This window comes from Danio rerio, chromosome 20 (assembly GCF_049306965.1).
Source record: "Danio rerio strain Tuebingen ecotype United States chromosome 20, GRCz12tu, whole genome shotgun sequence".
NCBI lineage: Eukaryota > Metazoa > Chordata > Actinopteri > Cypriniformes > Danionidae > Danio > Danio rerio.
Genome location: NC_133195.1, coordinates 14,391,499 through 14,415,614, shown reverse-complemented (window position 1 = coordinate 14,415,614; position 24,116 = coordinate 14,391,499). Strand labels below are relative to the sequence as shown.

The 24,116-nt window shown below is 36.6% G+C and overlaps 2 protein-coding genes across 5 annotated transcripts in view; both read right to left on the bottom strand.

Annotated features, from left to right (window-relative positions):
• ppp2r5a (protein phosphatase 2, regulatory subunit B', alpha isoform) overlaps positions 1-3,361 on the bottom strand; it is a 136,335-nt gene extending 132,974 nt beyond the window's left edge. Inside the window, exon 1 of the mRNA XM_005160442.6 lies at positions 2,789-3,361. Within this exon, the coding sequence (XP_005160499.1) occupies positions 2,789-2,945 (157 nt within the window). The 5' untranslated portion in view covers positions 2,946-3,361. The remainder of the gene's footprint in view (positions 1-2,788) is intronic.
• A 1,219-nt stretch (positions 3,362-4,580) lies between these two features.
• The window catches only part of dtl (denticleless E3 ubiquitin protein ligase homolog (Drosophila)), a 33,100-nt gene continuing 13,564 nt past the window's right edge, over positions 4,581-24,116 (bottom strand). Inside the window, exons 6-15 of one of the 4 annotated variants that reach the window (XR_012395350.1) lie at positions 20,873-20,938; positions 20,695-20,795; positions 20,524-20,597; positions 14,746-14,849; positions 14,367-14,471; positions 13,883-13,995; positions 13,561-13,650; positions 13,289-13,459; positions 8,614-9,331; positions 4,581-5,082 (exon numbers count right to left, since the gene is read on the bottom strand). Coding sequence is in view for 3 of the 4 variants with exons in the window: in NM_173241.1 (NP_775348.1) it covers positions 4,966-5,082; positions 8,614-9,191; positions 13,321-13,459; positions 13,561-13,650; positions 13,883-13,995; positions 14,367-14,471; positions 14,746-14,849; positions 20,524-20,597; positions 20,695-20,795; positions 20,873-20,938 (1,487 nt within the window). In the remaining variant the exon portion in view is untranslated. 4 annotated transcript variants of the gene reach the window in all.

The window sequence follows — 24,116 nt, the reverse complement described above, 5'->3', positions numbered from 1 at the left end:
CAAAATGCAGCAAAAATTTAACACGACGGTCGGCAAAAGTTTGCTTACAGTGTTCACGTGTTTACACTCAGAGAGCAGCATTTACAGCGGATCTTTCAATATTGTAGTGATATTAACGTACTGTAAACTAAGTAACTTAGAAATCATTTTGACTAAGGTCTGTCTTTATACACTGAAAGAGTACTGCCGACCATACGAACTATAACTTTGCCATCTGAATGAAGAAAGAAAGGGCACTGATTGCACAAACTTACAGAATCTGTAGACAGGGCAATCAGCACATACTGGAGCATCAAATCCGGATCTCACTATTGATGTGAGAAATTTTTTTTCCTCTCACGTGGGTTAAGCAGCGCTCTCATGAAGAGAAAATGAAATAAAACCTTCACATGATGAAAGCAACACTGGCGACCCGTATCTCCAAACAGTTCTTATTCTTTTCCCACAACGTTTGGCAACACAACGTGTGTTGTCTCTCTGCCGTCTGAACACTGTTTCAGGTACAGTCTAAAAAAGCTAGCATGCATATTAATGAAGTTGCATGCAGCAACATACATAATGAGCGCTCTGATTGGTTTGAACCAAGCCTTACTCATGAATGAATGCAACACACTCAGAAACATAATACGGGACGCTGAGGTACAGACGTCCCGTCTGCAAGCTGGAATACACGCTAAGATCTCATGGCCGTGATGCAGCTTCAAAAATTAGTTTTAAACCGGAAGTACGAATTTGCTCAAAATAACGCAAAAACAACTAATTTTTACTTTTTAGTGAGATATATGTGTCCTAATAGTGTTTTTAGCAGTGTGGGACACATATACGACTGTCAAGTGTCAACATTTTAAAAAATGTGTTTTGGTGTTTCGTCACCCTTTAAGTGTTTAAAATATGATATCATAGTAGTGATGGGTCGTTCTTGAACAATTCGTTCATTTTGAACGAATCTTTAATATGACTTCTGAACTACAAGCCCTCTCAGGGAGTGATTTATTCATTCGCGCGTGCATACATTTGTGCAGGTGGTATCTTTTGAGTCGTTCATCGCGGAAAGGGAGAAGCCAATCATATGCGTTTAGAGACAGAAAAAGAATTGATCCGTTCATCTCTCAAGTCGTCTATCGGGTTTGAGTCATCCGTTCCCCACAGGCCAATCATATGCGTTTAGAGTCGGTAAAAGAATAGATCCATTCATCTATCGAGTCCTCTTTCGGGTTTGAGTCATTCTTTCCTCACAGGCCAATCATATGCGTTTAGAGCCGGAAAAATAATTGATCCGGTCACCTATCAAGTTCTTGGGTTTGAGTCATTCTGTCACATGATGAATGAAAGACTCGAAGACTCGAAAAGGTGAACTAATTATCATGGCTCCTATTGGCTCAGATTGTGTACTTTAATTAAGATTATATGTGACTGTCAGTGTAACGTGAACGAACCACTGACATTTGAAGGCATGAAGAGGTGAGCTAAGCAAAGAGACCACAATACCTTCATAGACAAAAGAGCGTGTAAACATTGAATTATTATTTTCTCCTTCTTATAGTATTCTATTTATGACTTATTTGTTGTGTAATCAACCTTTTGGGCTAGTTGTAGATGTGTTTGGAAGCAATTCTTTTGGAAAATTGAACCAAATAAACGAAATGACTCGATAAAAGTTTTGTTCATCTCGACGAACGAGACTCAAAGATCCGAGTCAATAAAATGATCTGAAATTCCAATCACTATATCATAGTGGAACACCCCTTTACGAGATTGGAACGAAGTAGGGGTAATAACAGACTTTTTGGGGGAGGGGGGTGTACCAACCCAATTAAGGTATAATTACAGTATGAATATATTTGTGCTCAATGCATACATTTGTATTCTACACTTGCTCACCATTTTTTTTTTTTTCAAATAGGATATATTTGCAGAAGTATTCGGATGGCCTTTTAATTTTGCAGTAACCAGGGTCAAGTGCTTCCGGTGAACAGATACAAAATCTGTGCATTTATAAGAACTGTTTTCTTTAAAAATCAAGGATCTTCACTGCCTAAATGCTATACGCTATAAAGCAGGTCTAAGAATATAGAAAAAGCACTGCATCAAATTATTTTTTTTTTTGTCTTTGAAATATGAACTAAGTTCATTTAGATAACTAAATGAACGCTTAAGTCTTTTTAACAGATTATATTTTAATTGCATTACAACATCAATGATGTAAAAGGAACCGTATAAAATTGAAGGAAAAAAAAAAGTCATATTTTAGTTCACCGTTGCTTATTTTGGTAATAAGTAACGCAAACCTTGGTTACTTGATTATGTAACTCAAGCTACCTGTAATGCCAAGATTGATTACTTTCAACATAAAAAAAAAAACTAACTAAAGTAATTTCTGGAAAATATGGTGGCTTTTATATAGTATAGTTGTACTTGAATTACTGTGTTGTGGTAATTCTAAAGTTTCTATTGAAACAGCAATACAGTAACATTAACAAACAAATTGTTACTGTACAAACCTTCTACAAATATAGTAACATTATATCATACTACAATACACCAGTATACCACATTATTTATTAGTATATCAGTTTGCTATAGATAAACACTATAATATATACCTGCAGTAAACATCCCGAATAAACTTTACTATAGTGTGGTTCAAAAACACTAGTGCTTCCTATAAACGACAGCACATTTTTATGAAGGGAACTTCCTTTATAGGAGCTCCTTTATATTTTAGACAGCTGCCCAGTGTTTAAGACGCAGCCCGCGAGTGTATATTTGCAGAGCTTTATCCTCTTACCTTTGAGCTGCGGGAGCGCCGAGATCTCTGGAGCCGCAGGCCTGCTGCTGTTGACCGCAAATTGAGACGAGCCCTGGCATACCCTCTGCCTTTGCGCCTTCCTCACAGACTTCCGCGTGAACCCGTCCACTTTCTCCGACGCAGAAATCGCCGACATTTCCAGAGCAGATCTAGCAAAAAAAAAAAAAAAAAAAAAAAAAAGCTGCGCCTACAGTGAACGAGTGTGCCCTAAATGTTCTCTAGACTTGAGTGCAGACATCCCATTGACTGTGCTATGCATTAAACTCACGAGACCCCATCTAATGTGACACTGTCAGCCCACTCGCGGAGGCTGCATGATGATCCACAGGTACCCTAAGATGACGTATAAACGTAGACGTTAGTTACTGACGTGCTTTTATCATGCTTAAATGTTTACAAAACCATATAACAATGTCGAGTACAAAAATGCAGTCGCGTTTATCCAAGGAGACACTCCATATGAGGAAAAGAGTTTAATGCGAATCCGCCGAGGGTAAAATTCCTCAGACCCGCTGAACTTCATTCAGCTGCTGTTGCGCCTCAATGGAGTCTAAAAATAAAACCCCGTGGCGCGTTTGAGTGACAGCATGTTCGTCCAACGAGCGCCAGCACAAACACCAAGCTCCGCCCACTGACCAATCAGATTCTTGTTTTAATGGTATTTAGGGAAACACACAAATAAAAAGATACTGTATCCTTGAACTCGCATGAAAACATGCAACAAAACTTCAACAAACGTTCAACCACTCAAAAAAAAAAAAATAATAAAATAAATAAATAAAATTATAAAATAAAACAAACATACAGGAAAAACAACGTCCACAATTAAACATTTTAAAGAGAAACACTGTGAGAGTTAGTTGAACTTGGAGCCTTGTCAAAGGAGAAAGGGACAATCCTCAAATTGAGAAATAAAACAAACGCATAATCAATATTCGTAGTTAGAACGCAAATAAATGTAACTTTTTTATGAGAATAATTTAAACGATCACATTTTTACAGAAAATGTTTAAAACAACTTCCTTTTTTGTTTATAAAAAATGTCTAATATACGTCTAGACAGTGGTCTTAGCTGAAACAAGGCTACATTTGGGCTGTCAGTGAAAATCTAATGGATGTCTAAGAATATGCCAAAACTAGACTAGTTATTACATAAACAGAAATTAATACACACATAGTCTAATCTGTCTATTTGACGACTATAGTTTTGGGCTATTATATTAGATTAATCTATTAGATTTTCAATGACAGCCCAAGTTTAGGCTTGTTTTAGCCAATCCTTCAACGTTTTGATACCTAACAGACATCTAAAATTGTTTGCTAGGCCATGTCTAGGTGAACAAGGCATATTTCTATAGCTAAAATTAAGTTTCTGTATGCAAAAAGCATATCTGACCCACCATGCTGAAGATATAGTGAAAATAAAACAAAATAACAAGCAGGATGAAAACTTTGAGGCAGATCTTTCTAGTTAAGTGACATTCTAGCTATTCACACAAACTTACAAAAAGAAAAAAAGGCTGTGCTATAATGTAAAAGGTATTTAAATCATTACAAAAAAAAAAAAAAACCCTACTGCATTATAGAGATTCAATACGTAAAAAGCAGTGGGCTAATTGGAAATGGATTAGTTATGTAAAGTGCTGCTTTACAATCAATAGAGAACTGAAAATGTGACCCACGTTTAAGGACAATCTCAAATAAAGGGCATTACACATTTGGAAATAAGTATTAGAATTGGAATAAAAAATAAAGTATGATATAACACTGATTATAACACCCAAATATAATTTAATATAGTTTAAAAAGCATGTTAAATGGAGCAAAGTGTTTCAAACTGTCTGACAGACATGAAGGTATCAGAGAAACTTTAGAATTCAACTGTGGTGTCAAATGACTGTAAATGATCATACATTTGACCCTTTTCTAGAAAAATATTTTTACACATTTAAAAATAAATGCACAACTAGATAAAAAAATACACATTACATACATAAATACAGGCAGAATCTGCAAATCTTTTCTAGGTTTGGTTTGAAGCTCAGTTACAAGAAAAGCTGAAACTGAATTTAAACCATAAATGTGTAGAATGAAAGACACTTGTAATCTCTTTAAACATGCACGCACACAGGCATGCAGGCATGCACCCATGCACGTCAGTCTTGGGTTCTTTTCATAAAGTAGCTTGAGATTTTTTTCATAGGTTTGGAAGGTGATGCTTTCTTGTTTGTTGGTGGAGAGAAAACTTTCATGGGACGAGGTGAGACTGCTGCCTAGAGAGAAGAATATAAACAAATTAATACTGAAAATGTATTTCAAGAATCAGAAGCTTTTTTATATAATATGCATTTTTTAAAAGATGCATACCAAGGCATTTCCCTTAACCCTTCCATTGTGAAAAATGAACACAAAAAGAAAACTTAAAATTTTTTTTATTCCTAAAACGCAAAAGCTGATTTATCAGCAGCAATTACTTTAGTGTTTTGCAACACATTATATTTCCGAAATTTTTAAAACATGATTTAATGATGAAGACAGATTTCTTAGTGTTAATATTGTGTTTACATTGTGGAAACTCTAATACTAGAATTTAAAGAGTCTTTAATGATCAAGTAAAAAAAAAAAAAAAAAAAAAAAAATCTTTTGAAATATAAATTTAAAAACTCTATTCTTAACTGTGAGGTGTTATGGTATTTGAATGAAAAACGTACTGAAGAGTTTAGTTTCCAAAACTGCATATCCATATAATTTGACTTTTTTTTTTTTTTTTTACCAAAACTAAAACACACAGCCACTTGCAAATATCAGCCTGAAAAAAAATAATAAAAAAATTAAAACATTCAGAACATCACAAGAAGTTTTGGTGGAGAAAAGCAGACATTATCACTGTTTGCACTGACTCAGTCCCGCTTGTCACCAAGGTAGGCAACATACAAACACACGAATAAACGCAATGAAAACAATAGTATGTTGTACAGTTGACGGTTCACTGCCGCTATTTGGTTCTATTGCAGTCATATCAGTAAACGGTACGAGAGTTTGCACAAACCATACTTAAGACCACCTCAGACTCGGGTACGATTTGTGGGTGCACACCCGAGTTCAGAAGACACATTCACACTAGCTAAACGCACTGTACTTTGACGCCAAATAAACCAGAGTGCAGTCCAAAGTGTTGAAAGCACAGTTAGATTTGTTTTATTGGCCTAATTTTTCTTAATTTAAACAAATCATTATTATTTTTTAAATTCCATGATTGATCTTTTAGTCTGCAGTTTTAGTTGATGCAGAAACAAAACTTGATATATTAATAAACACTTTTTTATTTGCAACGTTTAATAGGTCTAAATCTTCAAACTTTGTCCTCTTTATTAGGCAAAAAACAAACATATTTGAGGCCACTGAAAAAGCGGACAATTGATTATATTAAAAAACATCAAATCATTGTTGTTATAACTGTTAATAAAAATAAGGGGAAACATTGTTAGTTGACAAGCTTTTTCCTGACACTAATGCTGTGGTCACGCTACATTTTTGCCCCATAGAATTTTAATTCATAGGTACGAAAATGTGCTAGGCAGGAAACGCAAGTTTGTCCTGTTAGTAGTTTCGCAAGTTACTGCATTCCAAAGTTCAATTTTGGTGAACTCTGGCCTGTAAATGCGAGAGACCAACAGAAGTTCAAGACATGACCTCTCTGTACAGAAATGTAAAATATGGAACAATAAATACTTTTTAGTGAGGTCGCATCATCTAGTTTTATACCGCCTTTTTTCGCAGCACCAAACAACTATTTTGCATGCTCAAAATCTACTGTGCCCATGGCTCAAGACAGGATGACATGGATATCATTAGATACTAAAGAGGGCTTAGTTTTCAGTTAGGTTATATCTATTTCACACAATATGACTTTAAGCATCAGCAGTTTGCAGTGGCTGCCGCTCATCACTACATCTGACCCAATTTGAGATCGAGTCAGCTAACTGTTCTGGAATATTTATCATGCTATACATTGGATTTTCATCTGTAAGGTGGCAGTGATTTGCAATCAAGCCTCTTTGATGCATCATTCAATATAGAGCTGCCAATTAATCAAAAAAAGATCACAATCTTGATTCTACGCTAAACGCATAATTTTTAATTCAGGTTTTTATACAATTCAGCCAATTATATTTTCAAAGTCAGGAAAGAGGTGTAAACAACTATAGTGAGATGCGATCCAGCGGTACATCTCTGAAGAGCGAGGAGGGATTTGGGGGGCCCCTTTCTGGTTTCAATAACACCACTTTAGACAGCTACCTAATTTTCCTCTGTGGTTTCCCATCCAGATACTGACAAGGCTTAGTCCTGCTTTGCTTTAGTGAGTAACCAGTCTTGGGCTGTAGGGTGATATGACTTTGATGGGAAATAGCACCATTAAAAAATCATCCTGGTATGCAAAAGCCTTTAGTTTTGTTAACAAAATGATTACTGTAAAGTAGGGCTTAACAACGAATCAACAAATAAATCAAATTAGCATATTTGTAAGTTGTAACTTTCTTGCACATCATATGAGAAAAGTACAGTAATGTGATCAACAGTACATTTCCTCCAGAACACCAGAGGTAGGTATGTATGTAGGTAGTAGGGTTGGGCCGATAGATGATGTTATTATCCATCGCTGATGGCTAATAGACGACACAATGCTGAGCTGGCATCGCCGATCCTCCGCCTCGCCCCTGCCGCAAACCCGCTCGGTAAAAATACACACTTAGGCCCCGTTTACACTAATATTGTTAAAATGGCATTTTAGAACAAAAATAATCCACATCCACACCGTGTTTTACCTAGCATTTCTGAACAGCCCTCCATCAGCTGAAAACGCACATCACGTGACCACAGACAGACAGACAGACAGACAGACAGACAGACAGACAGACAGACAGACAGACAGACAGACAGACAGACAGACACACAGACAGACAGACAGACAGACAGACAGACAGACAGACAGACAGACAGACAGACAGACAGACAGACAGACAGACACACACACACACACACACACACACACACACACACACACACACACACACACACACACACACACACACACACACACACACACACACACACACACACACACACACACACACACACACACACACACACACACACACACACACACACACACACACACACACACACACACACAGTCATGCGCTCCTCTGAGCTCCAGAGCAGTGCACGTCGTACAATTTATCAAGGATGTACGGCTGGATCACGTCTCACTAAATTTGTTATTGTGATATTCAGACATCCCCAGTCTCCCAGAAGTTCAGAGTTTCTCTATTCATTTGCAGGACTCATAATGCACCTTTCAGACGCGTTGCGCACACTCTATCAAATAACGTGCGAACTTTATTCTGTGAAAGAAGACAATTTCACAGAAGGACTCAATTTAAATGCTATTATACAGAAGCTATGAAGTGAGTGGAGTAAAGAAACATCATTGTATGCGGTATTTGCATTTGCATGCGGTATGGAATTTAAGTTTTATAAATGGCAATATTAACTACAAAGTGTTGTAGTTCACAGAGAAGCTACACAAATGGAGGTCAATATCGTAGCATGACTATTTGCGATTTGACTTTTGCATGCAATATTTTCGCACTAGTAAACGCTGCTCTAGCTGAACACAGGTGCTGGAGATTCACAGCTGATAATAGAGCCAGCTTTACTGACAAATGTGCACAACAATCGTATGCAATTTATTAATAAGCAGTAGTATAAAGCATAAAATGAAAGTATTTATATGTACTCACTGGAGATTCTAGTGTTCTTGTATCCTGCTGACTGCTGCCACTGCTGGGGCTCTTAGGCTGAGCCGACCCTTTAAACTTCTGGCTGATCACAGAAAGCCAATCAGTCCTCCTGGGAGAGCTGTTCTCCTTCCCAGAGGCCTCTGCACCATCCGAGCCTAGCCTCTTCTCACTTTCCAAACCAAACGAGTCCTCTTTCTTGAGTGTGCTTACTGAACTCCTACTCCTCTTGACATTGGGATAAAGTTCAGACACACCGTCGATCTCCTCTCCCAAACCAGAGCTGGCAGAATCGCCCGTCTCCAGTCGGCGTTTGACACGGTGTTCGAAGGACAGACCCTGGAGAACAGGTGTGAGGGCTTTTCGAACAGGAGATTTGCTGCTGCGGCTGATCCATTGTTGAAGGGATGATGGCATTTTGGGGCTGGTGAGCTTGGCTGGAGGTGCAGAAGAGGTGTTTGATGGGAGGGGTAAAGCGGCACCTGTAGGGGCACAGGTGGCAGGCTGGGGTGAAGCCAGCGAAACAGACCTCACCGATCCAGGATTTTTGGATGGAGTGAGCTCAACTGGGCTGTGATGGCCTGGGGAAACAAAGGACTCATTAACACCAATTTAACAAGAAATAAGAGAATATTGGTGATTGTGTGTTTATAAATTGTTTTAGGATTCAGTCAAGTTGGTGATTAAGATTTTACATTTAGCTTACAATTGAAGAAACATCCTGCGATATAACAAGAGAAAATACACACAAGTGCTAATTATACAAAGGAATGATTAGCACTCAGAGATTAAGTGCTTGAGTAAGTAAGGGAGAGTTTTTTTATAAGCGTTTCTGCACACTGTTTTTATTTTATTATTAAGAGATTGAAAGAGTCTTGTGCAAAACTGGTGCAGGTGTCAGAGATGAAAGTGTTCTCTACAGGTGGTTTGTCAAGCCCACTCACCTGTGTTAGGCTCAGTTTTTTTGTAGAAAGATTTTTTTGTTTACTAATGCAACTTTTACTTGTTCAAAAGGAGTGCTAAAATGCTTAATGTCTTTTTTCTATTTTCTTTATCAATGATATAAAGCTAGAAGGATTAGAGGCCTCGTAAAAAACAAATTATAGTCCTTAATTTAAGGAGAAATAATGTCATACATAGTAAAGTACTGTTTATATTTGTTTAATTTAAAATTAAGTGTGACTTTCAAACATATATTCATAATACCTGTTTAGAGCTGGGCAATTAAACAAAAACTCATCGAAATAATCAACATTCAGAACCTGTTTTCAATCTATAGGCTTTTCAATCTTTTTCAATTACTTTCCCTTCCGCATGTGGAGTCACGTGAACCTCCTATGTTAAGCCTTTATTTATACTTTTGTGGCCACTTTTTAACCACATTTAATCTCTGATTAAGTAGGACGATGGACCTATTCTTTAGTCTTACTTTTCACTACATTAATTATGATTGTAAGCTGCGCCAGAGATGCTTTGAAATGGCATATTTTCCATTACATTTAAATTATAATTTATATTAAAATTGTTTATAGAAGTTGCAAGAAATGCACTGCATAAAATATTATTTACAGGATATACAATATTTATTTTTTTTTAAAAGAGATACTGCTAATTTTCTACTTTTAGTATGAAAAAACACTGAAAATAAAATCTATATTAAAAGTTAGTTATTTTCACTTTTTTATAAGAAAAAAGTAACTGTTGGTTTTAGGCAATGTGTGTTCTAATTTCAGTCGTTTAGCATTGATGTTCAATAAATAATTATACAGAGACGGTGTGGTGGCTCAGTGATTAGCACTGTCGCCTTACAGCAAGAAGATTGCCTTCTATTATTTTAAAATCAATAATGCAACCTTTACTCAAAAATCTTTCACTGGTAATATGCAAGCATAATTACTGAACAAAACTTGTCAGTAGGGCTGAGCGATATGGCAAAAACAAAAAAAAACAAAAAATCTTAATTTTTTTAATAAAGTTTGACCGATTCACGATTTCAATTTTTTTTTTATTGTGTAACTAGTCAACTTAAAACATTATAACAACATGACTGAAGAAACATTGTCTTTATAAGTAACTTGAAAATCCATCCCATTAAAGAACATTGTATTTTTAATGGCCATGCCATACATAAATTGGTCAACAAGGTGTAAATAAATGTAAAACAAATTCACGAGTTAAATATTGTTGCAGAAGATTTAAATAAAAAATGTGTAAATATTGCAGTTGCAGGAATACAAAGGTATTATTTGCAAGTTTTGTTGAGCCTAGGAAAGATTGGCTGTCAGCTCGACTTTGACTTTTTGCTTCTGATTGAATGACAGGTTGTAATGCTGCTGCCTTTTTCTTAAAAAGATACAGTGGAAGTAAAGGACTGAACTGTAAAGCCTAATTTAACCCAATGTGTGAAGTTGTGAACGTATAGCAGGAGCAAATAAAAAGCACCAGATGTGTGTCTAATATAAAATAATATATTTAATCTATTTTTTCCCCCCTTTTAAATATCGATCATTTGATGCGCTTTGTACCACTCTCTGTATTATGCTGCCTGATCTGTCTGGTTTTCAACTAGGTCCACTAAATGGCGTCATGAGGGCGGGTACTTTCACTTTTACTGCTACGGCTGCTCACCTCTGCTCGTGTTCAAACCAAACTAAGATCAGCGCGGTTTGAACTAAGATCGGCACAGTTTTTTACATAGCTGGTTTTTACATCCTTCATACATGTTGGGAGATTGAGTTTAACGACTTGATGAGGGAATGTCTTAGCAATCCACACAGACGTGACTAAGTAAAGCGTGATGTCATGTAGGATTACACTTGTTGCACTAGTCTGAATGTAAATCCCCTCTTCAGGAAGTGCTGGAGAAGCGTGAGAGAGTGGACCAGAGCATGTTTCATGCAAAGGTATTAATAAAAGAAAAATACACAACTGAAGACACTTAAATGCTTGTATTCGTTGTATTTGCACTAACTCTGCGATGCTTGCCCACAACTTCATGCTTTAGGTTGAATTAGGCTGTCCAGTCCATCACTACCATGAGTGAAATTCAGACAGACAGACAGTCAAGCAGGTTGCACACCAGAAGCGACGCGACACGGCGCGCACATGACAGTTTAAAGTATCACACACAAGACGCGCACATTTGCATGATACTTAACATGAAACTAATCAGATGGCGATCTGTGGCACGGCTAAAATATGAACTGCGTCCTGAATCGTGGCTGGGCGGCGCCGGTTTGTTTATAGAAACTTATGTTTAGAATTCTAAAATCCATGGCGCTGCGCGGCGCTTCTGGTGTGCGACCTGCTTCATACAGAAAGTGAACCAAAGCGCATTGGTGCCATTATGATGTATCAAATATTTTTATATAAAAAAACAAAAAAAAACAAAAAATATTAAAATAATTCGATTTTTCAATTTAATATAAAATTAAATCGTCGTCAAAACGTAAATTCAAATTAATCAAAAAAAAAAAATAAAAAAAATAAAAAGAAAATTAAAGCCCAGGTTTACTTTTCAGTGAACTATGTGGCCTAAAAAATAAAATGAATAAAATTGTCATTCATTAACCATAATTAAATTATAAAGTCTAATTAATCGATAATTTGAATTTAGGCCAAATCGTCCAGCACTACCTATTTTTTAACTTCAGAGTTTAAGCAATTACTTTTGTGAATCAATTAAAAGTATCTATATATCTATATATATATCTATATATATATATATATATATATATATATATATATATATATATATATATATATATATATATATACATATATATATCTATATATATACATATATACATATATATATATATATATATATATATATATATATATATATATATACATATATATATCTATATATATACATATATACATATATATATATATATACATATATACATATACATATATATATATATATATATATATATATATATATATATATATATATATATATATATATATATATATATATATATATATATATATACATATATATATATATATATATATATATATATATATATATATATATATATATATATATCTATCTATATATATATATATATATATATATATATATATATTAAAACTATAACTCTCACCAACTGTATTTGTAGGAAATGTATTTAATTTTCATTTAAATTGAGGAAGACTATCTCTGTAGAGATCTATAGAAATTAAATAATCTCTATACATACCTCTGTAGAAAAACAATGTTTTTAGCAAATTAAATAAACAATTAAATCATATTTATACTGTATTTGCATTGAATGATTCATATTAGGATCAGTTTTTACTATTTAATTTTTTGCCGTCAATAAATATATTAAATAGTAACATTTTTGTAATAAAAATATGAAATTAATACTATCCCAATAAAATGATGATTGGTGCAAAATACATTTATAATTTTATAAAAGCTCTCTATTTCAAACAAATGCCTTTTTAAAATTTGTTCAAAGAATCCAGATCCCTTTCACAAACAAGCAGCACAAACAAGCAGCAAATTAATATTAACATCAATAGTAAATCATTAGCAATAACGACTAAAGCAGCAAGTTGACATATAAGCATGATTGCTAAAGGATTGTGTGACACTAAAAACTACGGCAGTGAAGCTGAACATTCAGCACACAGGAATGTGATCTTTAAAATACAAAAACACTAAACCAGATTTTAAAGAGAAGAGAACTCTACCAGGTGTTCTGTTTGGTGACTGGACTTTACGAATCGTCCAGCCTACAAGGTTTCCATCTTGGATTGTTGAGTTTTCTCCTTCTGGTTTGCGGTTAAGACGCCAGATCCTAACAGTGTTATCATCAGAGCAGGATGCAATCTGCAGGAAGAGTTATGAGTTTTAAACTAATATAAGCCTTTAGAGGCTGTGCACAATTCTTAACCAGTATTTATTTGTTTGCCGCAATTACAGATACTAGCCTTGGTGAAATCGGTAGGACACCAGGCCACGGATGTGACCTCTTGGCTGTGGCCCTGAAGCATCATGGGAGCTTGTTTTGGATCTGAAATCTGGATCAAAAGTAAACAAAATCATGTGTCACCGTTGCTACATAACTTCTGATCTTCTACTTTTACATCTAGATCTGGGGCTGTATGTTACTGGAGGGATGGGGAGCTTACTTTGTAACAAAATCAAATGAATCATTTGAATAGCTCTTCTTGAAAATGTATATATATATTTTTGAGAAATATATTTGAGAATGAGGGAATTTTGCGGGTGAGTGCATGGAGAACTCCTGACCTTCCATATGTAAACGTTATGATCACTGGATCCACTAGCCAGGAACTGGTCATCTGGACTCACAGTGGACTTCACGTAAAATGAGGAGTTACTGTGACCACTGAACACAGCGACTGTGAAAAAGAGAATTAGTTCAGAAACATGCTTCACCTACATAATTCAATTATTTTGGGGATTTTTTATACCAACGAAACAATAGAAGTAAAAAAAAAAAAAAAAAAAACAGTCTTAAGTGCATAATAAATTAAAGTTATCATATTTTGAAAAAAGAAATCAATTCCGACCTGCTGAAATTAGTGCTTTTATATTGTACTCTTTAGACTTTGAGAAATTCTATGTTTGCTCACACATCATTAAAACAACTATGATATCATCATAACACTATCCCACACTCCAGATAAAAACTGATTAGTTAAAAAAATAAAAAATAACAATTTACACTTAAAAACAAACAAACTGAACACTTATTACAATTCATATGTACCTGGAGTGGTTTTCAGCCCACTGATATTAAACATGTAGATATTGTCATCTGTGCAGTTAGAGAAGAGTCTAGATCCAGTGTAGTCCAGTGAAAGACCAGAATAACCTGCAGAAGAAAAACAGGATCATGAAAAGGAAAATTAGCAATAATACTACAGAGAGAGATTATTGCCATCTCAGCTTCTCTGGCTATGTCATAGCAAAAAATAGATACAATTTATGACATTTTATAGAAATCACTTTTCTATAATAAAAAAACAATAAAAAGATAAGAGTTCCAATAAATAAAAAAAAATATTAATTAAATAAATAAAACAATATAAGATTTTTATTTGATAATATGAATTCTCATTAGTAACAGTGGGCTATGAGATGTGTACCTAGTTTGCGCGTGCAGGACCCTGGGTAAGGATAGGCCTGTAGAGGCAGGGGGTTCTGGTGGTATGCAGTATAGTTCCTCCGCAAATCCCACATTTTAATGATCCTAAGACAAGGTCAGAATGTTATTACCCATTTTCAAGAGCGGTACAGTTTAGCACAATACAGGATGCATTTCTACAGCTAGACTAACACACAGATCATAACACCTTTTGGTACCCTTTCGTAAAAAGGGAAAAAAAGGACCATCTTAACTTCTGTATCATGATGACTTTAATATAATGACAGAGTGAAACAATGAACTATGGCCAACTCAAACATAGCTTGTGCCATTTTTATAAAAAAAAGTAGTCACATGCCAATAATTTATAAGACAAGCAATTAGATTGTGATTTATATACAGCTATGGTAAGAAATAAGAGACCACCTGGAAATACTCAGTTTATGTGAAACTACCAGATTTGTTATGCAAGGTTTTGCATTAAATCAAATCACTTTTATTGTCACATCATCAGCAGCACGTGTGCTATGATGAGTGAAAAGGTGCTGGCCCCAGACAGTACACAATACAGTGCAAATTCAACGATAGTGCAATTAACAGACAGTGCAAAAAAAAATTACAGTGCAAAAGACAGACAGTGCAAATACACAAAAGTGCTAAATTCAACAGCATGCTCCTCAAAAAAAAAAAAAAAAATTAATAAATTAATTTGTTATACCGATATGTACAATGAATAGGTGTTCACATAGTTGTATTCAGTATTGTTTCAAGTATGGATTAGTTAAAGTGCAGTGCAAACTACATATTGATGGTGTGCAGTAAGGGGTATGGAAAAGTCTGTGTGGGCTGTCTTAAGTGTTCATCAGCCTGAAAGAAGAAACTTTCCTTCAGCCGGCTAGTGCGTGACCGGATGCTGCGGAACCGTCTGCTTGAGGGTAGCAGAGAAAAAAAGTGTATGGCTTAGGTGGCTGGAGTCGCTGATAATTCTCTTGGCTTTCCTCATGCAACACCTGGTGAAGATGTCCTGGAGGAGGGAAGCTCGCCTCCTACTACGCGTCCAGCAGTTCGCACAATCCTATGTAGGGCTTTGCGATTGCTGCTGGTGCTATTTCCATACCAGGTGGTGATACAGCCAGACAGGATGCTCTCCCCGTGCAGGTGTAGAACGAGCGGAGGATGTGGGGGCTCATTCCAAACCTCCTGAACCACCTGAGGAAGAAGAGGCGTTGTTGTGCCTTCCTCAGAATAGCGTCTGTTTGAGCAGTCCATGTCAAATCCTCAGCGATGTGTACTCCGAGAAACTTGAAAGGGCTGACTATCTCCACTGGTTTCCCGTTGATGGTGATGGGGGGGGTGTTCTCTCTTCTCTCTCCTGAAATCCACCACCAGCTTCTAGGTTTTGCTGATGTTGAGTGAGTTTTCCTAACACCACTGTGTCAGAGTGTGCACCTCCTCTCTGTAGTTTGTCACATTATCGGTGATTAGGACCACCGTTGTGTCATTAGCACATTTAACGATGACGTTGGAGCTGTGTTTGGCTGTACAGTCATGTGTGTAAAGGGAGTATAGGAGTGGGCTGAGAACACAGCCTTGTGGAGCACCAGTGTTGAAGATTAAGGTGGATGATGTAATGTTGTTCATTCTAGCGTCTGCTTGACAGGAAGTCCAGGATCCAATTGCAAAGACAGCTGTGTAGACCTAGATCCTGGACCTTCACCACCAGATTGGCAGGTGTTGAATGGTGTTGAATGCTGAGCTGTAGTCCACAAACAGCATTCCACATATGTGTTTTTGTTTTCCAGGTAAGAAAGAGCAGTGTGCAAAGTGAAAGCAATTGCATCATCAGTTGAGAGATTATACCTGTATGCAAATTGCAGAGGGTCAGAGTGAGCAGGCAGTACAGAGCAGATGTGCTTTTTAATCAGCTTCTCAAAGCACTTGCTGAAGATGGGTGTCAAAGCAACTGGACGCCAGTCATTCAAGCTTGTTGTTTTTAGCTGATTTCGGTATGGGCACAACAGTAGCTGTCTTAAAGCATGGGGGAACCAAAGACCGAGAGAGCGAGAGATTTAAGATATCCGTGAAAACCCCCGCTAGCTGGTGTGTGCATGCTTTAAGTACACGTCCAGGGATGCCATCTGGGCCAAGAGCTTCCGGATGTTCACGCGACTGAAAGATCTCCTTATGTCCGCTACAGAAACAGAGAGTGTGCTGGCGATTTTGGTCGCAGGAGCGCGCGCTGACCTGGGCTTCAAAGTTGGTGTAGAACGAGTTGAGCTCGTCAGGGAAAGACGCAGCAATGTTTACAGTGGCGGGATTGTTACTTTTAAAGTACGTGATGCAATTAAGTCCCTGCCACATGCTCATTGCATTATTGGTGTTAAATTGACACTCTACCTTGTCTGTGTATTGACGTTTTGCTGCTTCGATGTTTTTCCTGAGGTTGTAATTTGCTTGTTTTTGTTCCTCAGCATTTCTGAATTTATAGGCGGATGTTCCCACTAATAGGGCTGTTTGAACTTAGCCACTGATCCATGGTTTTTGGTTGGGGTAGATACGGACAGTTTTTGTTGGGACCAAGTCTTCTATGCATTTCCTGATGAAGCATGTGACGGTGTCTGAGTACACTTCAATGTCGTTGATGCATATTGCTCGGAACATATCTCAGTCCACATGATCAAAACTAGTGCTGCACGATTAATCATATCACAATCGCAATGTCAGCCTATGCGATTACATTACAGCAAATCTTGTGATTATATTAAACAAACAAAAGCGAAAGCAGTGCGTGAGCAGCGCGTTTGTAGAGCAAAAGCAGCACGCAGGCGTTTGCCTTTCACACTAGCTGCGTCTGCAGTGCGCAGCTCTTCGGCAGCTGCTGCAGAGATCCATCCATCTCTGTCTATTCTATGTAGTTACATATATCTCTCTATATATACAAATACACCTTTAAAAAAAATTATCTGCACTAAGGCCCGCTGCATAGGTACTTTAAACACAACTAATGTTTTCTTAAATGAGCACAAACAGTTACTAAAGTAGTCGAATGCTTCATTATAGATCTGTGCATTCTCACATGAACACCTCTGTTATGAAACAAAATAATGAGAGATTCATTTGCTGCTCTTCACTAAATAACTGTAGTAACTTTAATCAATATACAAATACAATCAAAGATTTTATAGCTTTATTTTATTGGCAATATTTTCTAATGTTTGCTATGTATATCATTTGAAGCAATTTGTTGTCCCATATTTTTTACATCCCAACGTTGACAGATTGCCAGCCAATAAATAGCTATAGTGCTATCTGTAAGTTTTAATGTCAGCTAATGTTATGGAAGGGCATAGACGTTATGGAAAATAGCAACAGTAATGTAACTACCCCCATCATTCCTTCCTCCAGCAAATGTGTAAATATTGAATCTATTCAGCAATAAAGTTAATTGCATTGGCATATTTATCAGATGTTTTTCCAGCTTGTAGTAATAGATCAAAAAGCGATTTAGTTTCTTATGACTATACACTAGCTGTGGAATTTACTGCGATGTGACGGGGCACCACCTGAAATCTTGTCTAAGGTGCCAAATTGGTTAGGGCCAGGCCTGCCTGTGATATCATGTCATTTGGTTTTTGATTGTCAGGATGATTTAGGCCTAGTTATAATAATATTTATACAAAATAGTTATAATGATATTTATGTATGATCAAACTAGTGTTACTTTCTCCGCTTCAGTAACATCCAGCAGCAGAGTAACAGCTCGTGCAAAGGATGAGACGGACAAAAGTAATTAATGCATGCAATTATTTTACTTATTTCTTACTTATATACTTTTTAACTTGAGTAAAGATAAAAAAAGCCGAATAAAACTTTCTTCCTCTGCTTCAGTTGCACACCACACAGCGAGCTTACATCATCCAGCATGCGTGTCGAACTAAACTACCCACAACACACTTCGCTATGGACTACAACTCCCGTAAATATTCTATTCCCTCTCTCCTGAAACAATAGCATGCAACTTAAGCAAAACTGATACTACATTTTTTTACATTTGGTTTTGTAGTTCGGGCCTAAATGTTTGTTGCAGTTTTTAATAATTTAAGTTCATTTGATTGACTATATACAAGTCAGTTGATTTCATTAATGCATTTATTGGGTAAAATTGCAACTTTTTTCTGTCATTCAATGTGTTTTGGTCGTTATCAATGCACTGTCACTTTAACTGAGCGTGAGCAGCATGGAAAAAATAGACTCAGCGCCAAATCTATCGCGCCACTGCTGCTTCAGTGACAATCACGCCTCACTTATGACGCGCTGCTGTTGCGTGCGGTATGAAAGCTCTGTTAACTTGGACGCCGAAAAAACCTGCGCTGCTTCACGCTGTGCTTGTGGTCACGTGACCACACGCAATGTGGAGAATGAAGAAAATGTATACAGAACAGACCAACACTGAACTTGTGCCCAGAAAAAATGCTATCTCTGTAATTTGGTGATATTTTGGCTTCAGGATATCGGACACTGAGCAGAAAGAGGTAAAGTGCAATATTTGCCAAACTAAAATTGCTACATCACGTGGCAACACGACAAATTTATATCAGCACCTGAAGCAGCACAGAGATTGAATGCATGGCGATAAAAGCCAAGAGTAGTAATGTAAAAATATTTTTAAAAATGGGTATTTGTTTTATTTATCTGTACATTAGATTTTTTTATTTTATTTTAAAATGTATTTAATGTAATTTATTTCAGTAATGTAAAGATGTTAATATTATTTAATTTTGTACAACTTTGTTTTAATTTGAAAACATTGTTAATTTCTAGTTGTTGCTAGATTGCACTGTATACTGTATTTCAGTTGAACAATAAAAATTTCAGCATTATTAGTAATCTGTGTGTGCATTGTTCTTAATAACAAGCAAGTTGAGTCATACCACTTGTTTATCGTATCGTAATCGCAAATCGCAATTTTTACCTTAATAATCTCAATGTGATATTTTTCCCAAATGGTGCAGCCCTAATCAAACAGTCTTGAAATATGGAATCCGATTGGTCCGTCCAGCTCTAAAACGTTCTGAGGGTGGGTGGTTCCAGTTTCAGTTTCGGCCTGTAAGCAGGCAAGAACAGAAGAGTGATCTGATTTGCCAAACGGTGGGCAAGGGAGGGATTTGTGTGCCTCCCGGAACGGGGAATAGCAATCATCCAAAATCCAGTCAACACGCGTATTTGTGGTGATATGTTCATAGTATTTTGGAGTGATTTTTCTGAGATTGGCATTGTTAAAGTCCCCTGTAACAACAAACGCTGCCTCTGGGTGTGCGGTTTCCTGCTCGCTTATGCTCCCATACAGTTCTCTGAGCGCCTGCTCTGTGCTGGCTTGAGGGTGGATGTAGACAGCCGGAATGATAACTGCTATGAACTCCCTCGTTATTACTTCATGAATTCTACTAACTTTACTTCTGCATATGAACAATTTATTCATAAGATCCAAATAACATCCATTATTCTGCACATTTGTCATTTTCTGGGTGAAAAGTGAATATAAACATCACTTTTTGCTTATTTATAATGCTATTCTTTCATATAAAAGTACATACGAATATAGCACCTTCATTTACATGCACAAAACCCTGTAAATGTTAATCATTTATTATTATTATTTTGTCACTCAAAGAAAGAAATGTAAATAGTACATGCTGAGAAATCGAAAATTTTCAAGTGACCTAATATTCTGTGTTGAAATTGCATTTTATTCAAATAGCATAATTCATGATGTACTCACCCATCAACTGCCCCTGAGGAGATGAGTTTGGTCTCATCGCAAAACAAAACCACTGTCACACCTTGTTGGGAATCCTGAAATGTCAAAAAAGAAAAAAGTATATTAATGTTACTTCCTTTAGTATGTGCCTTTCAAAAAACAGCTGCAAATAAATTGTATCAACTGACTCACCACAGGGGGCGCCATACCACGTCTCTTCTTTGTTTGAGGAGTGAATCTTTCAGGTTTCATATGAGCACCACTGATCTGCTTTACTTGCCTGTAGAAACCATCTGGGATGGGTAAAAATATTGTGGTTAGCTTCAGCAGTCATTATTGACATGATTATAATTTTACAAAAATAAAGTACCTTTTTTACTGCATCTTGTATCCCAAATCATTATGTTTCCATCTCTGCCTCCAGTGCTAAATACTGCTGTATAAAAGAAAAAATAAAGTCTAGAAACAAAAATATACACACAACAATAGGCCTGTCAAGATATCTATTTTTTTGTTGTACGATCTATTGCACCAAAATAAAATTGCGATAAATGGTATTATTGTCAGTTTAAGGCCATTTTATGCCACTCATTATATTATCCCAGAATGACAATAAAATAACCTCACAATGCAAGTACTCTTCTAAAGAACACATGATATTTTATTCTTAAGAACATTTTATTTAAATAGTCATTTTATTAATTTAATAATAAAGCACTGGAATTAGAATGTGAAAATGCATATCCAAAACAAATGAATACCAAATGTTCCCAAAAAGTGCAAGGTAAAAAAATAACAGAGACTGCGATATCCGCTCCCAGATCTACTTTTAGATTTCAGACAGCCACATGAAAATATACTGTTGTAAATATTTTAGTGTTTTTTTTAATCATTCTGACACTGATATCTCCAATAGAGTAATGGCTCGTTTCCACTGAGTGGAACGGTACGGTTTGGTACGCTTTTATGGCCGTTTACACTGTCAATAAGCGTACCAAACCAAACCGAACCACTTTTTCGGCACCCTTTCAAAAGGGTAACAAAAACGAGAAAGGGGACCAAAGGTGGAGCTACACGCACAGCCGAACGCTGATTGGTTACAGAGATACGTCACAAGCTCGTGGAGCTAGACAGAATGTAAACAAAGGATTCGCCATGTTCTAATACGCAGCTGAGAGATTACATGGATATACCATATGCATAAAATAAAGAGCCATGGATGACCCGAGCTCAAACAAACTGTGTCGTCTTGATGAACAGACACAATGCATAGAAGAACAAAATCTGCCGTGTAATGTTGTTGCTTTACGAGCCCGTCTAAAAGTGCGAGCGGTATTCGTTTTCTTCCGGGAGTGCGCGATGGCGTCTATATTTGATATAACGAACTTCTTGAGCTGATGATAATAACGTGTACGTGATTGTTGAAGTGTCTCCATCATCTGATCCAATTAGAAAGAAAAGGACAAGCGCGAGAGTAAAGCGCGGGAAAAAAGGAGAAACCCGGCAAAACACAGGAGCAAAAGTGTTTAACAACCTTAATCATGAACAAAGGTACCCTTTGTGGTGGAAACGCAAGCCTGATAAAGGTGACCCATACAGACCCTAACCATACTGTAATCATCGCAACGATGTGTAGCACAAACTCTGTGATTGGTCGGCTTGGTAGGGCTGAAGAGTGTGAGCGGGACCGAAAGCCGCGTGAGCCCTATGGAGCGATTGTTTACAAGTGTTGAGTCCCATAAAGGAGCTCCGTATTGAAACCGTTTTTTTGTCATTACCTCATTGTTAAAGTTGTTGCACGTCTGCCAGTTCCAGCCTCAAAAAGAGTTTGAACCACTTGTACATTAAGGAAGTGTTCAAAAAAAAAAAAAACACCAGCAAAGAAGCTCGACACAGAGGAACATAAAAACCTCATTGCCAACTAGAGTTTTGGAAGTGTTATTGTAGAGCAACAGAAACAGCACGCAGAATTATGAATGCACAGCTACGCGCTTTGCATGCGGCGTGGGTTATGCCGATAAGCGTAGATGCGTAGACTGCACCGTAGCATATGTGTGCGCTTGACGCAGAAGTATAAATCAGCCTTAACGGAAATTGAATATTATGGGGTGGGAGTCGCATTTTGCGCATCAGTACCTAGTATTAAACTAATCATAATAGAGGGCATGGCTAAAAAATATTGTAGCGAAAGCATCAAACTGACAGAGAAGGACTGCCGTCGAAACGCATAAGCAAATGGTCGAACTTCAATTGAAGATTATCCAAGCAAACTTTTTTTTTTTTCAGTGGATTAACAAACTCGGATTAATTGTTCACCCAAAGCATAGTATGCCCTATCAAAATAAACATATGTTTTACATCGACATTAACATTTCATATTAGCTTTTACTCTTACGTTGTTAGTTTTCCATTAATTCATTCATTATTTATTCAGTGATTTAAAAAAAAAACTCTACTTTGCATACACTTACCTTGACAAATTTGAAAAATTATTACATCTTAAAACAGTAAAACTCCTAATTAGTGATATTTTGTCTTGACTTATTTTTTAATTACATTTTCCAAAAATATTTCAAGGCAATTTATTTCAATTAACATTAGAACAACAATAGCAGTCATTTTGATTTTGTTGTTTTTATCTCATTCGTTTCATTTATGGGTAAGTCCTTTTATTTTTCAGGGGTCGCCACAGCTGAATGAACTGCCAACTCATCCAGCATATGTTTAACGCAGGGGAGGCCCTTTCAGCTGCAACCCAACACTGGGAAACACCCATACACACTAATTCACACACATAAACTACTGTTAATTTAATTTATGCAATTCACCTATACCTAGGGATGCACCGATACCAGTATCGAGTATTGGGTAATAGTTATAAAAATACATAAAATACTCATACTTGTATCGGACATGAAAGGCCGATACCACGCACCGATACCACTCAACAGTACTTCATTACATGGATGTGATGTGTTTTCCTACCAGAGTTCAATGTCTTCATGTATTAATTAGCCTAATTTATTATATAGCAATAGCTTAGTCCTTATAAACAATTAGTTTATAAAATACATTATTAACGAATCTGTAGGTTACTGAAAAATAGGCTAAACCGAATATGAAATATGATCTGGACTGATCATAGACCGTCCACATACAGACAACTGCCTGCCGACCATACTATTCTTCATCGTTCACTAATTTATCCCACTCTTAACCAGCATCATACCGTTAATCTGAATTCCGTACATTGTCACTTTGCGCTTCTGAACTGTCGGTCAATATCGGACAAAGACTCTTATCTTAATGAAATCATAATTGACAATGAGCTTGACATTTCCTTCTCACCGAAACCTGGCAAGCCCCCGCTGATTTTCTCCAGTTAAATCTTCTTGCTCCCGATGGTTGCAAGTATTTTGCCCGTCCCAAACTGCATGGCAAAGGGGGTGGTCTTGCCGTCATTTATTGGGATGATATTCGACTAAAACAACTAGACTTTCACAGCACCAACTCATTTGAATATATGGTTATCAAAGCTGACTGTCTCACAATTATCTTGCACTGCCGTCCTCCAAAAGCTTTGTCCAGTTTTTTTTTTTTTTCTGAACTCAAGT